This window comes from Cynocephalus volans, chromosome 5, assembly GCF_027409185.1.
Source record: "Cynocephalus volans isolate mCynVol1 chromosome 5, mCynVol1.pri, whole genome shotgun sequence".
NCBI lineage: Eukaryota > Metazoa > Chordata > Mammalia > Dermoptera > Cynocephalidae > Cynocephalus > Cynocephalus volans.
The window spans coordinates 62176710-62195052 of record NC_084464.1 but is presented as its reverse complement, the minus strand read 5'-3'; the positions used below and the strand labels follow the sequence as shown (position 1 = coordinate 62195052).

Genomic DNA, 18343 nt, shown 5'->3' with positions numbered 1-18343 from the left:
TTCTTTTTCTTTCTTTCTTAGCCAATTAGTACCCCACTGTCTAGTTAAACCCCCGTTTGTTCATCCATTCTCCTAATGAAGTACATTTGGGTTGTTCCTGGGTTTTGGTAATTATGAATAGAACTGATATATTAGTCCATTTCTGTTGCTTAAACAAAATACCTGAAACTGGGTAGTTTATAAAGAAATAAAATTTATTCCTTATGGTTTCAGAGGCTGGGAAGTCCAAAGTCCAGGGAACACATCTGATGAAGGCCTTCTTTGGTGGTGACTCTACAGCAATGCAGGTGTCACATGGCAGGAATGACTGAATAAGAGAGCTAACTCCTCATTTGCTCTCCTTTTAAAGCCATCAGAACCACACCCATTACTCTATGAATGGATCAATCCATTTACCAGGACACAGTCCTCACAAAGGACTAATCATCTCTCAAAGGCCCCACCTTTCAATTATCATGATAGGAGATCCAACCCTCTGAACACTGTCACAGTGGGAATTCAGTTTCTATGAGTTTGAGGGGGACATTCAATCTATAGCATTATGCCCCTGACCCCCCAAAACTCATGTTATTCTCACAGGTAAATACATTCATTCCATTCCCAAAGTTTTGACTTGTTTTAACTCAAAAGTCCAAAAACCAAAGTCTTATCTGTGAAATCAAACAAATTATCTACTTCAAGATATAATGTTGGGAAAACATAGGGTACATACTCCCATTCAAAAGGGAGAAATAGGCCAAAAAAAAGGGGGTAACAGGTCCTCAACAAGTCTGAAACCCAGGAGGGCAGGCATCAAACCTTAATCCTGAAGAATATACCTTGACTCCAGGTGAGGTATCCTTTGCACATTGGTGTGGGGTTTGGGTCTCCAGGTCTTAAGAAGCCCCACTCAGAGGGCTTTCCTGGTCTCAGGCCGTGCTTCAGCTCTCCCAGGTTGGTGTTCCACTCTGGTAGCTCTACAGTTCTGGAGTCTTTATAGCAGTGATTCTGCTTCCACAGCTCCACTAGGCATGGACCCACTGGGGGTTCTCTGCTGCAACTCCAACCCCATGTTTCTGCTCAGCATTGCTCTAACAAAAGCTGTCTGTGGTGACTCTGGCCCTGTGACAGATCTCTTCTTGGGTCTCCAGACTTTCCCACACATCCTTTGAAATCTTAGGGGCACAGCTCTGGCATTCTACAAGCCTGCAGACTTACCACCACATGGATGCTGCCAAGGTTTCTGGCCTGTGTCTTCCAAGCTGTAGGTTCAGCAGCACCTGTGGCCAGTTTAGTACAGATGGGGTAGCTGGAGCAGCTGGGGTTTGAGAAGCAGCATCCTGAGGAGGACCTGGGAAGTGAGCCTGTGGAGGGTGTTTTGGGCCTGTTCCCCAAAACCATTCTGTCTTTCTAGGCCACTGGGCCAGTGCTGGGAGGTGATATCTCAAACGATCTCTGAAATGCCCTTGCAATTTTTCTTCCACTCTCTTGATACTCCCTTCCTTCCATACTAATTTCCTTAGCAAATGGTCACTGGTCTACACCCTTGGTTTCCTCTTTCTCACAGACTTTCTCACTTTTTATGTGGCTAGGCTGAGAGTTTTCCAATTTTTTACCCTCTACTTCCCTTTTAATTATAAATTCTGCCTTTTCTTCAGGCCTTTTCTGTCATAATTCAGTGTAGGTTGTTGCAAGTAGCCACATGGCATCCTGAATGCTTTGCTGCTTAGAAATTTCTTCTATCATATACCCTGGTTCAGCACCCTTAAATTCTACATTCCGTAAAACTTTTGAGCATAAACAGAAAACAGACAAGTTCCTTGCAAGTCATAGAAAGGGTGATCTTTGCCCCAGTTTCCAATAAGCTCCTTCTCATTTACAACTAAGATCTCCTCAGTACGACCTTTACTGTCCATCTTTCTATCAGCATTCTGCTCACCACCATTTATCCCATGTCTAAAACATCCCGAACTTGCTCTGATTTTCTTGTCTTCTAAACTTCCACTAGCATCTAGTCTTTTTCTAGCCTGCTCCTCCAAATTCTTCCAGTCTCTGTCCAACACCCCATTCCAAAGCCGCTTCCAAATTTTCAAGTACTTGTTATGAGCAATACCACACTTCTCTGGTACCAATTTTTTGTATTAGTCCATTTTTGTTGCTTATAACAAAGTACCTGAAACTGGGTAACTTATAAAGAAATAAAATTTATTCCTTGCAGTTTCAGAACTGGGAAGTACAAAGTCCAGGGAACACATCTGTTGAAGGCCTTCTTTGGTGGTGACTCTACAGTGACACAGGGTGTCACATGGCAGGAATGGCTGATCAAGAGAGAACTAACTCCTCATTTGATCTCCTTTTAAAGCCATCAGAACCACAGTATTACTCCATAAACGGATCAATCTATTCACCAGGGCACAGTCCTCAAAATCTAGTCACCTCCCAAAGGCCCACCTTTCAATTACCATAATAGGATTTTCAGTCCTCTTAACACTGTTACAGTGGGGATTAAGTTTCTATGACTTTGGAGAGACATTCAATTCACAGCAGCTGATATAAACATTAGTGTACAGGTTTTTGTGTATATAGGTTAGTTTTTTGGTTTTTTTAAAGATTCTTTCATGCCTTGTCTCATAAATAATAATGAAATGAAGACCAGCTTTTTCAGTGTACAAAAAGGGGAGGGGTTTCAGATGAATTCTTAGAGAAATGCACTCTTTCAACAAGAAATCCCCTTTTGTCCCATCATCCATAGACAAAGGGGCCCTATCTGCCATTGCTCTACTCACAGTTTTCCAGATAACACAATCCTGTTGGATATTAGAAAGTCTCTTGATGCTGTAGTAGGAGTCCCTGTGCTCCTGTTTTGATGTGTTATGTAACATATTTTAAGTAGATATGTATGTCAGTGAGTAGCTTCACACATTCTAGAGTCTAGAAAATTTTTGTTCTACTTAGTGGAGCATAAGAGTGAATGAAGCTGCAGTTTTGCATTGGTGGAGAAGTTGGGTTTGAAAATAGAAGAAGAGATTTGGAAGAATTCCCCATCAATAATGCTCTAAATTGGAAAAAAACACTATTATGTGTTACTATTGGAATACTGCACTTCTTCAGAAATATAAATTTTGGATTTATTATTGATTGATTGATTGATTTACTTATCTTATTCAATAAATATGTACTGAACACCTACTATGTGCCAGGCACTGTTATAAGCATATATTTTCCATGACATTTTTAGTATATTAGCATCTCATTATTATTGGAACTTTTTTTTACAGGAGCCAATTTTACAGCTCGATCCAAGCCATTTGCTGTCATGCCGGTGACTAGGAAGGAGAGCTCAACCATCATTCTGGCTACTTCTCTGAGCTCCGTGGTCTCATGGCTGGCTCTCAGCTGTCTGGTGTGCTGCTGGTTTAAAAAAAGCAAAAGGAGAAGTACATAGATTTTTTTTTTTTAAATAAAAATGTCTGAAAAAAATGCCATCATGTACAATATATTAATGATTCTTTTTCTTTCCCCCAAAGACAAATTTTTATGAGCTTCTGCAACATCTAAAACTACATGGAGCCAAATTGTTCAATTAATACTGTAGAGACAAGGATTGCCTAATCTTAAATAATAATAGCAATAGTAATAAAAGCTTGTATTTATTGAATATTCACTATAGACCAGGTTCTAAGTACTTTAGATAAATGAATTTATTTAATCTTCACAACAACCCAGTGAGATAGACACTAAATATTACCTTTCTGTATATTATGGCTGCAGAGAATGAGGGACAGAAAGGGTAAGTAAATTGCCCAAGATCATACAACCACAAAAAAGCCAAGCAGTTTGGCTCCAGGTCACACTCTCTGAAACACTGTGTTCCACCGCCAGGTGACCCTGCAAAAGGCAAGTTAAAGAATCAGAGGGAGATGTCCTTTTCTCCTTCAAAAGAGGAAAGAGAGTGCTTGGTTGGTGTTTTTTTTTTCTAAAAGGGTAGAAATTAAGTATGTTCTGGAACATTTTCCCAGAAGCAGACTGTCTTTTTTTTTTTTTAGGCTGGAGACATGGAGTCACTGAGGGAAAGATGTTCTGTACAAGAGTCTTCTTTCAATCTTTCTACCCTGTTCTTATAGTGGAGAGTGAGGAGCAGATTGGGCATTGGCAATTTCCTTACTTTACCCATACTCCATGCCCCAGACCATCAAATGAGTAGAAGAAACACTTGTGATACTAGGAAGTACTACAAAACCAAAGTTATATTCAAGAGTGAATAAAACAGAGCCAACATGAGTAGAGGCAAAGAGAAAAAGTCAAAATAAAGGAAGAAAAGAGGATGTAGTGTGGTTCCACTACGAGAACATTCACTTGCTTGGATTTCTGAGAGTACTTGGGAAGGGAAGGCCCACTAGATACACACTCTGTATCTGAGCTGAGCTTCAGCCTGGTACACCTGCCTCTCTCTCCCTGTCCTGGCATTCTGGGATAGACAAGCCACAAGGAAACTCCCTGTCTTTCTCAGGAAGAATGAGATCTCCACCTGATTCTGCCCTGTGTTACTTGTGATTTGTTGAACTGCAGTTTTTTGGCATTTTTTAATCTAAAGTTTTATCGTGTGTCTGTGTGTGTGTGTGTGTGTGTGTGTGTGTGTGTGTGTGTAGTGCTTTTTGGTTTGTAAGCAGACTTTCCATAATGTTTTATCTCATGTGAAGTAGGTGATTTGTCATTCTCCATGTTATATCTCAACCCACTAGCCGTGTAGTAGCCTTTCACTAGGCTTTGCTAACCTCACTTCTTCTGCTTTGTTCTCCCAGCCCTAGAAGTAGCTTCTTCCTACGGTTGCTAATATATCTGTTACCTGTGTCCTCTTTTTGCTCTTTCAAAGTTTCAGTACCTGTGGGCACATTTCCCAGTCTTAAATCCCCATATATTCCTGCCTTGACACAGACTCCTAACTATGTTAAACAACAACAATTTTTTTAAAAAAAAAGAGATTTGAAGGAAATTCATGAAAAAAATTTACAGTAGTCAACTCTATTAGCAATTTATATTTTGTCCTGTATTTTGTACTTTTAAAATTTCTAAAATTAGCATACATTACTTTAGAATCAGAAAAATAAATTGTTTCCCAACTTCCTAATAGAAGATACTTCTTCAATTCAGCTGTATGCTCTGTCAGCAGTTTTCAAAATTTTGGTGTCAGGACTTTGTTATACTCTCAGTAATTGTTGAGAACTTTCAGAACTTTTGTCTGTGGATTCTATCCATCAATATTTCCAAATCAGAAGTTAAAACAGAAAACTTTAAATTTATTTATTAATTTACTTTAAGGTAACAATAATGTATGCATTACATGTAGACATAATTAATTTTTTTGTTTAGAAAAAAGCTGGGTTTCCAAGAAAAAAAAATAAGTAGTGAAAAAGACTGGCATTTTTACCAACCTCTTTAACGTTTGCCCTAACAGAAGTCAGCTGGAATCTCTTAGCAGCTTTCTGCATTCAGTCTGTTGGAAAGTATTGTTTTGGCTGAAGTATATAAAGAAAATCCAGCCTTACACAGATATATACTTGTAATAGAAAAGGGAAGTGTGTTTTAATAGCATTTATAGATATTCTTTGATACTGCACCCAGAATTGACAAGAGGTGCTTACTTAAAGGTTCATGTTAACATCCTTTTGTATTCTGTTGCACGAAAACACACTATTTATCTTGTACTTTGAATGGAGATTTTACCCATGCAAGATTTTGAAATATTATGCTTTGGCCATTTGAAAAATACTGTTTTACTGAGTTATGCACATCTTCTAAATGTTGATATATTTTATTGTGAATTCAGAAAGTCACATTTGTTAATATCAACATGAATCTTTTAGAACTGGAGATCTGTAAAGCTTATGGTAGATGACACAAGTTTTCCAAAATTCTAAGTTTCCCATGAAAGCTTGAATTTTATCACTGGCAGCATACACTGTAAGTGGTTTCTTTGTTAAAAGCTCACTTTATTCATTTAAAAAATCTGCCAAAAACCCAAGTATAAATAACCATAACTTATTTCTCATTCTTTTAAGTTCTTTCAAGTAAAAATGGTGTTTCATAAAAAAAATCATCTAGTTCAGTTCAAAATTGAATTTTTTTCAGTTTTATTACAAAATTGCTTTTCCTTGAGAAAAATCATTATATATATATTTTTAATACAATTAATGTTCTTTACTGCTTCATCAAAGACATTCTTACATGAAACAAGATTGGGGTTTTTTTGTTGTTGTTTGTTTTTTGCTGTTGTTGATGTTTCGTTTTGTTTTGTTCTAATGCGATTTCATCTTAGGGTATATCCTTCCTGATCACACCCATCCAAATCCAAAAATATCTACTTTCTCCCCCATAATTATCTCCTTTTCATACCAATTCATGGTATTACCTGATGTTATATGACAAATGTATTTGTTTATCTTCTGCCATCCAACTAGAATAAGAGCTGTATAAGACCAAGGACCAGGTCTTTCTTCCTCACCATAGTCTTCCCAGTACCTAGCATGAAGAGTGTAAATATATTTTTGACAAATGCATTTATTAAATAAATGAATAGCAGATGAAGTATCTCTTCAATCAAGGATAGACTTCAGTCAAGGATATAGTCTTCAATCTATAGCACACATCTGCTTGAATTCTTTGGATTGCACCACTGATGTCAATTTCCTGGTTTTGATTTCATACTACAGTTACATTGCTTGCCAACCATGGAGGAGGCTGGGTGACGGCACATTTGTCCTCCCTGAACATTTCTGGGTGACTTTCTGTAAATCTATAATTATTTAAAAATAAAAGCTTAAAAAAATTGTAGCACTCTGTTACTAACTAACCATCTTCATCCAAGAGAAATATGATGAGCCACAAATGCAATGCACGTATGTAATTCTCTAGAAGCTATTTAACTCAATATATCACAAATATTATTTCAATATGTAATGAATATATAAACATTAGGTATTTTACATTTTTCAAAATCAGGAGTGCATTTTATACTTACAACACATCTAAATTTAAACTAGTCACATTTCAAGTGTTCAATAGCCACATGTGGCTGCTACTGCATTGGACAATACAGTTTTATACTGTAGAGTTGTTGGCTGATGTGTGGAATTTTATTTCATTATTTCTTAAGTTCTATATTATATGCAGTCTATTGCATGTATATTACAATAAAAGGAAACACCTTAATACTTAAGTTCCACTTACAAATAAAAACGTTCTTTTTATCTGAAAACACAAAAACACTCATTTTTTTCATTAATGCAGAAACAAAACCTGAAGAGATTCCTGAATCCCAGACTGATGATCAAAAGAATCACATTCACGTCCCATCCAAATGCCGAGGATCACAAATAGAGACTGAAACAGAAGACACCACGATGGGAGAAGGTAAGCTTGGAGGGTGGGGATGAGTTGCACAGGAGAGACCCATTGTGGATAAAATGTAGCCTCCCCTCCCCCTGGATGTCAGTTTCGGAAGCAATTTAGTTTATAGGCACTTTAGCCTTTGTTATTTTTTGTCAAGGAAATTATACCCCAGCACAGGAATACACAGATCCAGTTGACTCAGTCAGCTATTAACTAGTTACTTAAATTGACATGTATATATTTTTTCTTAGTAGAAGATTATTGGTTTAACATTTGAGTTTGTTACATAGAAAAAAGGGGAAAACAGAGTATAGGCATGTAATCTTTCTGTTAGCTATTGCAAAGCTGCCAATTTGGCAACATCATTGAATTTGGGAAAGAAGAGAGTATAGTTGCCAAATACCAACTATGCAAATTAGATTGAGTACAGAACCTTCAAGAAATGAGCAGCTTTGTTAAGCTCTGCTTTGTTGTTTAGTCTTACTTGTAGCAATATGTATTATTGCCCACATTGTCCATTATGCCAGATGACTTTACTTGTTATATTGTTAAATTGCCCTTGGAATTGGTGCCAAGCAGAGAAAAGATAAGCATTTGCTTCAGACTAATACCTTGCTCTTGTCCTACAAAGAATGCAGAAAAGAGGAAGACAAAGGGCAAAGCACAAGGTAGCTTTACCAAGTATGGATATGATACATGACAAATATTCAGATAATTTCCGTGGGTCTGAAGCATTTTAAAACATATGCTCTAAAGAGAATGTTCCTATTTCTTCTGAGTCAGTGATCATACTTTCTGCTTGAAAAGTAATACCAGCCTTACTGGTTCTGAGTGCATCTTTAACCAAAAAATAGCTGTCCAATGTTGTTCTGCCTCTAAGTAGTTTAGTGAGCTCTGGCATGTGTGCATGCACGTGTGTGTACCAGTTTATTTGCTTGTTTGTACTTTTTTTCCCATGGAGAAAATAAAAGGTTTTTGAAAAACCTTTTTTTGAACAAATTAGCAAGCCATGCTCTGGCTCCTGGACCTACACCAAAAGGTGGCAGGGGGTGTGGGGCAAGGTGGGGGTGGGGGTGATGAAAAGAATGGAGACAGAGAGAAGAAGACAGGCACTCTTTCCAAGACCATTTTAATTTTGGTTCCTAGAACCCTCTTGTCCATATTATTGCATATAATCTTAGGACAGGTGTCTGAAAACTGCCGTGTGGATCAGCTCTTGGTGTTCAGCTGCATTCTTGAGCAAACGGCGGATGTGATGCTAATCTCTCCTCTAATCTAATATGACTGTCTCCATGAATCTCAGTTACCCTGCTTAAATTCACTACGTTAAACAGTCCACAATGCCTGGGTGTTTTATTAAGGAACATTTTTTATGTGGTGGCTTATTAATAAATTATCAGGAATGAGACAAGGGACAGAGCTCCTTTGGAAGGGTTTAGATCGAAGAGATGGGAGCATCAAAGAGGCCATTTTATTAGGACATCCAAGTAAAAAATAGAAAGATGTGTTATCCGAATCCTCCCCTGGGGATCGTAGAGGATTTGTTTCCTATCTTCTAAGCTTTGTCCAAATCTTAAGACCATCGTTCCCAAGGCAAGTAATGAGGCATCTCCTTTTCTTTGGAAATTATTAGTAGCTGCAAAACACCTAATTATTGCTAGCTAAAAATAAATTTGGTTTTATTCCATTATTTCCATGGCTCTTTAGCCTCCCCTTTTCCCTTTGTGTTTTTAACCTTCCAACATTTGCTGATAAAGTGATCAGCTGTCTCTCTCATTGGCACTTTGTCTTTACTAAGTGCTACCATAGCCTTTAAGATAATTTAGCTGGTGCAACTGAGCATTCCCACTAGATTCAGTTTGTAAGCTCACCATGTTACAACTTTTACCAAAAGTCACGTGGATGCAATAAGGGTGCTAGAGAGTCTTGATGGGGAAGAAGGGAGTAAAGCATATATCCCTTATATTTTACCATTGTTAAGATTTTTGAGCCATCTTTTTTTTCTTTTCTTTTCTTCTTTTTTTTTTACAATTGTTTTATGGCAATCCTCAAAAGACTGCACATTTCATTCTCTCTAGTTCGCTAAAAATTTCCAGTTTCTTGAATAGACTTTCAGCCTAGGTGACAATCCACTTTCTTGTCTCACACTCACTTTTTTTTTTTTTTTTTTTTGCTCATAAAACAAGTCTTAATACATTTAAAAAGACTAAGATGATAGAAAATATGTTCACTGACCACAGTAACAGAAGGAAATTTAGAAAATTCACAAATATGTGGAAATTAAACAACACTATCCTAAATAATGTGTAAAAAGAAAAGCCATAGGGAAATTAGGGAGTACTTTGAGATAAAAATAGATGACCTCTTCTTTTTCTGGTCCCACTGCTGACTCCCCTTGTGTCAATGCAGCTGAGTGTCTGGCGGGCACCTGCACGGTGGCTGTGGCTACTGCTGTGGAATCGAGCTGCTTTGGGGGCAGCTGTGGCCTTCGCAGTGGCTGTGCTGGGCCACCTGTATGGAATTGGTGTTTTCAGTGTGTTCCTTGCATGATTGCAGGTGTGGGGTGAAGCCCTTGGCTCCTGCCTCAGGACCCTGAATGTGCTCTGTTGCTTACCTGGTTATGGGCATAGGGGGTGGCCTCAGCCATCTTTTGAAATATTGTCTGCTCATATCACTCTGCTACTCATAAGATTTAATTATTTCCCATTGTCAGAGAGTCAGGAAAATGTGACAGTTAAGAGCATGGAACCCACGAGTCACCCATGCTCTCCTGTTAACTGACTTTGTAGCCTCAAGCAAGACAATCAACCTCTCTGTGACTTTCAGTTTTCTCATTGGTTCAATTGCCATAATAGTACTGCCCACACTTAGGGCTGTTGTACAGATTAAGTAAATTAATATTAGTAAAGAGTGCAGAAGAATTCCTAGCACATGGTGTGTGCTATACATATGTTAGTTACCATTGGTTTTTCTTGCTGTTTAAGATGCAAAGCCCTCTAAGACTTGACTCTGTCCTGTCTTTCTGACCTTGTATGTTGGATTTCGCCCTCCTGCCCCTGCTCACTCTTACCACACTTGCTCATTCACCCCAGGACTTGTCTCACATCTTCCTACTCATTTCTTGCACAGTTTCTTCCAGTTGGATTGCTTTCCTTTACTTGTTAACATCTCCCCAAGCTTTAAGCACTAGCTGAGATGTGTTTTTCTATGTAAAGCTTTCCCCAGTCCCTTTCTCTTTAGTTAAAATGAATATTTTCCTCACTGGGTTTGAAGAATACTGAATGTGCGCATCTACGTTAGCACTTATAGTCTTTGGAATTCATTGTACTAGTGTAGATGACTCTCGGTTCCCATAAGCTGGTGGTTCTCAACCAGTGCAATTTTGCTCCCCAGGTAGAGTGATAACTCATCCTGGTCTGCTCAGAACTGTCCCAGTTTTAAAACTGAAAGTCTTGTGTCCCAGGAATTTCCTTAGGTCCCAACAAACTGGTACCGTTGGTCACCCGATCTCCAGAGGACATTTGCAATGTCTTGAGGCATTCATGTTGCCACAGCTTGGGAGAGGGGGAGTACTACTGGCATCTAGTGAGTAGAGATCAGGGATGCTGTAAACATCTTACAGTATACAAGACCACCCCCACAACAAAGATTATCTGGCTCAAAATGTTGATAAGGCCAAGGATGAGAAACCCTGGCAGAAGCTCTTCCTCATCTTTCTATCATTTAGGTGAAAGCCTGCTGGAAAGACTCAATAAACATAATTAGATTTTATTTCTCAATAAATATTAAATAAGTACTTACTTATCTCCCAATATATATATGTATATTTAGTTACAAAGATACGATATTTGGTCCCCTATCTTTTATGAATTTCCAATATGATTGGGACATAAGAATAATATTTTGGGGGAAATTAGAATGATTCAGGGCAATAAACAATTAAATATGAAGCAAACACAACAAACAGTATGTATTTGAAGAATTTAAATATGGGTGAGAATGCTAAAGGAAAGAAAGAATATCATTATCCTAAGTTACATGTTTAGCCCCTCTAGCTCCTAAATCATATCACACTGTTTCAAATCCCATTTTCAAGGGCTTTGTTGTCCAGTTTGCACAAACTCAGGTTTGTTTAAATGCCAGGGAAGAAGTCCTGCTTTGCTGTGTCAAAGCTCAATTGCATCATTCCTTTTCACCTGTTCTCTGGTTCCCCTAAACTGGTCAATAGCTCCCAAATCTCCCAAGCAAGACCCCTCAGAGTTACCTTTAACTCCTAGTTCTCCCTTTACCACTCCATCCTCTTGCTTGCTGAGGTTTATCTCTTCTACCTCTTCCATGTCTTTGGTTTTCCTCTTTCCCACTCTCCACTCCATTTCACAGATATGTCTTCAGGTTAGCATCATTTAACACACTCCTTATAGGAGCCTACTCCCCCACTCCCTGTTCCTTTTCCTTCTATACACAACATAGGCCTCCCCTTTTCAAATGTCCTTTTCTAATGTATCCACATACCCAAAGTCTCCTTTTCTACAAATCCAGGATCACATACATTTTCTCTTTTTCAAATTCCCTTATCTAGAAGGAGTAGTTGCCTTCTCTCAATTTTTATAATACTTCCCTCTTGTTCACTTAATACCTTTTGTATGTGATATTTATTCATGTTCATCTTATCCAGATCCATTGGTATGAATTCTGTATCTTTTCTAATTCCAGCAGTACTTTTACCATAGAGGTTTAGGATATTAGACCACTGATAACTATTATTGAGTGAATGATGAAGACAGAGATGAAATGAGTCCCCCTCCTTTCCATTACCCCTTTCCAGAGACTTATGGATTCCAAAAGTTATTACAACTGCTGAAGAAAAAAGCCCTCACCTCTTCTAAAAGAGATGTAAAAAGTTTATCCAGGTTCACAAAATTAACAACATCTTTTGTTTCCAAACAATGGGCGTATGTGACTGCTTGCTTTTAGGCAGTGATTTCTGCTGACCACTTCAGCTTCCTCTTCCAATTTCCTTGCCATCACCTTTGTCTTTGAAGGACAGCCACTGCTGCAGACCTTGCTGCTGCCTTCTCCAAATCGTGCACAGATATTTGTCTGGCACTGCCCACTTTGTAGAATTCATGCAACCAATGGTGGGAATAGAAATTGACACATAAAAAAGGCTGGCTATTATGCACTTGTGACTATGAACATCAACTTCAGAGATTTCTTATCTCTTCCACTTGAGAGAACTATTGACTATAAATGGTATGATTTGTGAATATAAAATAAAAAGCTCTGTTCTAAGTACAAATCTGTAAGAATGACAGGGAGAGGGGAGCAGAGGGATGGCCTGAAGATGTCTGGAAGCAGTGAAGAGCAAAACAGCTGAGGATTAGAAATTGCACCAAATTCCCAGGCAAGTAAAACTGTCTTTGGAAATTATTAATAAATAGCATGTTTATGTCATATAAAAAATGTGAACATCTCCTACTTTAAAAACATAAATAAAATCTAGCACTTATTCCATAAGAAAACTTAAAAAAAATCAGGAATATCAGCATGCCCACTAAATAAGATGAAGCGTTCCAGTGCTATTTGCATCCAAGATCCAGTATCACATTCGATAACAAAATATTAGAGAAATTCCTATTCACATGAGGAGAAAACTCTTAACTCATTCTTACCATAATTTTATAACATATATTTTGGAATCCTAAGAAATGCAGCCAGATATAAAACAAAATTAAGAGGACAATGTTGGAGATGGTTTGCAGATGATATAATTTAATGTTAATTTAAAATTTTCAACTATTAATTTCTGTAATTTATAAATAATTTGTGGAGTAACTTACTCAAATATAATTTCAACCTACAAAAAATAATATATAACCCAATGGTATACAGTTAGAAAATATAGTGAACTATACCACAGTGACCAAGGGATATGCTGTCTTGGAAAAAAATCTTAAGGGCCGACCCTGTGGCGCACTCGGGAGAGTGCGGCGCTGGGAGTGTAGAGGCGCTCCTGCCGCGGGTTTGGATCCTATATAGGGATGGCCAGTGCGCTCACTGGCTGAGCGCGGTGCGGACGACACCACACCAAGGGTTGCGATCCCCTTACCGGTCACAAAAAAAAAAAAAAAAAAAATCTTAAGAAGATATATGTTGGACTTATATACTGAATAATCTAAAAAAACTTAAGTACAAAGGGAATTACAACATATTTCTAATTAGGTTTACTAAAATTGCAAAGACCTCAGTTATTCCCAAATTAACAGGTTAAATGCAATTCCAATCATTTTATACAGAGTAGAACAGCATAGGATGATTCTAAAGTTCATCAGAAAACATAGGCTAATGGTACAAACCAGTTTTCTAAAAGAAATAGATTTTATGACAGTCGGAATAGGTAGCTGTATCAGAGAGATAATATTTGTTACTATTCTTAAGACAATGCGATACTGACACAAGAATGTATGGGCACATTAGTGGAAAGAGCCCCAATTAGACAGATATGGATATATCTATATAGGTGTAGATAGAAACATTATATAATATATGTATTCATGTAATATATGATAAAAGAGGAAATGAAAATAAAGGAAAACAAAATCTAAATGGGGCCAATAAATTTGACTGTTTCGAACATTTATCCATCTGGAGTCACACTTCAAAAAGTACACCAAAGCAAATTTTTGATGCATTAATGAGTTAAATTAGGTTTACTAAAATACATTCATTGCTACAGGATCACAAAAACAATAAAATGGAGATCACTTATGATAAAAAGTGTGTTTAGTTCCACATTATATTTTTTATTTCACTAATTTTCATACCTTCCTGATTTGTCATGCATTGCTTGTTAAAAATAAATAATAGTTTTTTACTTAAAGGAACAAATAATCTAGACAGGACGTGGCAATAATATTTACTAATTATTGCATGTATATTCTCCAATATGTGGGCAGGACTATTACACTTACTGACAAATGAGAAACCAAGGTGGCCTATGTTCTTTCTGTTGGCTGATCAGCTGTCCATCTCTCTGCTTCAGAACCTGTTCAGGCTCAAAGGTCCAATTAATTATATGGAACTTTCTGTACTAAATCTAGGCCATCTAACACTGAATGCTGCACACAGAACTGGGCTGGGAAAATATGAATGGGGTGGAAGGAGGTGTGGGGGGGAGGGGAGATTCATTGCTAATGTTCTCATTGCAAAAGAAGCCAGTGACTGGTACCCACACGAATTTTAAAAATCACAGACACAGCATGTATTTGTTGCTCAAGAAAGTTTTGGAAGCCAGCAGAGGTTAAGGATAGCTGGAAGAGTTATAGATGACTGTGGGTGGACCTGAAAGGACCCCCAAACCAATGAGTTCTCTTTTTTGTGGAGAAAGGATATATGTTCCCCATGTTTTATCCCATTCTCCCTAAAACTTGATCAGATCCACCAGTGGGACTTGAAGAGGCATGGAGGGGCAATTTGAAATCCCATCTTTCCATTTTAATGGGGACTCATCAACAAGGAGGAGGTAGAAAGGAGGCATGCCAATTCATATGTTTTGATGCTCACTATCCTTCCTTCGCTAAAACCCAAACATTCAGCTGAATGCCTTAGGAAACATATCTGCTATAAATTCATTTTTTATCTAATTTGTCTGAGATCTAAGCTTCCTGTGGAGGTCCGAGATCAAAGGATCTGATTCTTTCTGATGTCGGCACTGACATATAATGTGTGCTGACTTAGTTCTGTCTATAACCTCACAGTGGGAGGGGGCCAGCCTCCCTGGGCACCTTTACACAGGGACCTTTCATTTCAGCTGGGGAGTCTGACAGGTATGTTGCTGATTGGAGCTGCCATGTAAATAATTCATGGGTGATTTTTAAATGTTTTTGGGTCTGCAAAGGAAATCTATGCTTGTGTTAGTCTTTTATGAATAGATGCAGACTTGAAGAACAAGGGAGAACAGATTTCCAATGAAGGTCTCTCAAAAACAGGATAACAATATCTTCAATGGATTGAAAATAGGTGACTTGCGGTGTCTGATTCCTCTTATATAAAATGCTATTGGTTTTACCAAGGGATGAAAATTCAAAGCCTTTTTTCTTTTTTAAGTTTGCTTCTACCTGACAATTTATTATTCTTGTTTTTTGGTTATTTGCTGATCCTGATAAACTATGTCTTTTCCTCCTGGTGAGAGCAGTAATTATGGAGATAGTACCAAGTGCAGTGCTTGGCATAGGACTGGGCATAATGAGGGAACGAGGTTGATGGCACAAAACTATTCTTTCCCTGAAGGAACTCAAAGTCCTAAGAAGAAGATGAGGAAAGGTGACCAATAATAGAAGCAGCTGCTCAGGTCATACGAGAAACTCCCGTCAACAAGTATTGAGGCATAAATCAGTGTAGTTTGAGCTGTCAAGAAACACTTTTGGAAGGAATCACAGATCCCATAGGAAAACTTAGGGTAACCTGAAAGTTCTCAGAGCTTTAAGCAAGAGAATATTCCATAGTTAGGTGGCTGTGTCAGATACATGCTCGGCAAAAGGACTGTGGAAAAGGAGAAAAGATATGAATAACATGGGTTTATCAGAACATTAACCAATGTATCATGGAAACGACATGAACAGCTGATTACTTTATCTCATTTTACTGCTCTAAATCAAAATCATTTTACATATATTTATATAACTTCATTCTCTTATTCTCAACACACTTTCCATCCATTGTTAGATTAAATTGAAGTAGGAAATTGGTACATTTTATCCAAATATTGTCCTTGATAGTATAATATAGACATGATTACTGTCTCCTAACACAAACCAAAACAGCTCTCAATAAACAGAGAGGAACATAATATGCAGATTAATAAATTAGCATCTGCATTTTATATATACATTGTATATACACATTTAATATACAGAAATAGGTGGTGAGGTGTGAGAAAAGCAGAAACAGTAAATGTAGATGACAGTATTGCCACCTACCCCCCAGGGTTTTAGGACAGGTCTCAACCTTTTTTTCACTGTAAAGCACATGAAAGGTGACATACTCTCATGCGTGTATCCAACCAAAAATTCTTCTTGAATCTTTATTGCTGTCTTTGTTTTTACATAGTATCGTGTGGTGCCTAGATCAACTGATTACTAATGTTATACTCTTCTGCGTTAATTTTCAATTCTGTTTAATGGTAAAATAAAATATAAATGAAATGTCATGTGAAGAAAACAATAATTAAAACAGATTGCTAAAATAAAATACATTCCAGTAAATTGCTAAGTAGCACCTGAGAAACGATAAAATTATACAACTGAAGCCCAGAGAAGCTAAGTGACAGGATGAAAGTCACAAAGCCAGCCAGCAGAAGAAGGGGAACTTGAACACTGATTTTTCTGCTCAAGTCCAGTGTGCCTTCTCTCCTCCTATTACACAGTCTTACATGTACACACTCATATAGATACATGTTTATTATTTATATTATCTCTACATATGTTTATATTCATGTTTTTATAAAATTAAAGATATTTAAATTGTGAATTTGGCATAAAAGCCAAAGTATTAGATAAGACTGATTTTTAGAGTTTACATTTCTTAGTACAGTTGTGAGTTGGCCCATTGCTAGGGCCTGATCATAGTTCAGTTTTTATATTTAAGCCTTCTGCTTCCAGTGAAAAATTCCTGTTAACTTTTCAACATCATAAAAGTGTTTTTCTGGGAAGCAGAATTATCAAAGTTTTATTAGATATTTAGTATTAACAACAAATTGAGAATGAGATACAGTGTCTTTTTAAATTTTCATTTTCATTTTTATTTTTATGTTTAAGGAAAAATATATTTCCAAAGATATTTGGAAATCAATGAGCTGATATATTTCATACTTTTATTATTTGACAATATCTTGCCAGGGGTGCTAACTATGCAAAATGTGTAATCAACTGATTGAAAACTTCACCCATTTTTTTCTCCGGCTTCTTTTTTTCACAGATATGAGGATGAAAGTCATGTTGGGCAAGCTGCACCAGCTCCCCCACCAGTCATTGAACGGAGTGTCCAGAAGGAAGGTTAGCCGCTGTGCTGTCCCAGGGGAAGAGGCTGCGGCTCCTGCTCCCATTATTACCAGTGTCACATCTCACGGGCACACCTGCACTCCAGCCTCTCCTGCTCGACAGGTGTACCTGCAGGAGACTGGGAACTGGAAGGAGGCCCAAGAGCAGTTGCTCAGATACCAGCTGGCAGGCCAAGATCAGCTGCTGCTGCTATGCCCAGACCTCAGACCAGAGAGGCAGCAGTCACAGGGGCAGAGCCGGCTGAACAAGGAAAGTGGCAACTTGGGGCTTTCTCAGAAGAAAGCCTCCTGTGGTGCCACCGAGGCTTTCTGCCTTCATTCAGTACACCCAGAAACTATTTAGGAGCAGCTGTGATCAAGGGGAAGTGGTGTGGGCATTTGGTCTGAAAGGAACAATGTTCAAATATTTCTGGATAATCAGCAGGGGAGGTGATGACCGACCTGCAGGGACAACTAAGAAGGAAGAATGTGAATTCTGAATCCCTTTTTCTACTTTAAAATGGAAGACAGCCATATAAATGCTTGTAGACTTAAACAGTGTCTGATATGTCTTTTGAATCTATCACTGATCCTAGCCCAATGCCAGGCAAATAACAGTTTCTGAAACAGTTGTTAATTTTTTTTTACTTGTTTTTAACTCAGGTCAGTTATATTCCTGTTTTGTCAACCAAATAATGGTGTAATACTGACTTATACCAGAAGGGGATGTTATTAAGCTTCCTTTAGTATGACCACCCACAATGCTCTGGGCTTCTCTTGTGGAAGGGATAATGAAGAGGCCTGGTCAACTACTTTTTATTCTGCAGTGCAGTGTTACAGAAAACCACTGGTTTATCTTGTAGGAACATTTGAAGGACAGAGGCTGCGGCTCCTGCTCCCTGATCTGTCAGAGCTTACCTTCCAACCAAAAGGTAACTC

At 37.9% G+C, this 18343-nt stretch overlaps 1 protein-coding gene across 1 annotated transcript in view; it reads left to right on the top strand.

Moving 5' to 3' along the window:
• The window catches only part of PKHD1 (PKHD1 ciliary IPT domain containing fibrocystin/polyductin), a 455019-nt gene extending 437238 nt beyond the window's left edge, over window positions 1-17781 (top strand). Inside the window, exons 64-66 of the mRNA XM_063096948.1 lie at window positions 3258-3416; window positions 7267-7389; window positions 17344-17781. Coding sequence (XP_062953018.1) covers window positions 3258-3416; window positions 7267-7389; window positions 17344-17768 — 707 coding nt within the window. The 3' untranslated portion in view covers window positions 17769-17781. The remainder of the gene's footprint in view (window positions 1-3257; window positions 3417-7266; window positions 7390-17343) is intronic.
• The last annotated feature ends 562 nt before the right edge of the window (window positions 17782-18343 follow it).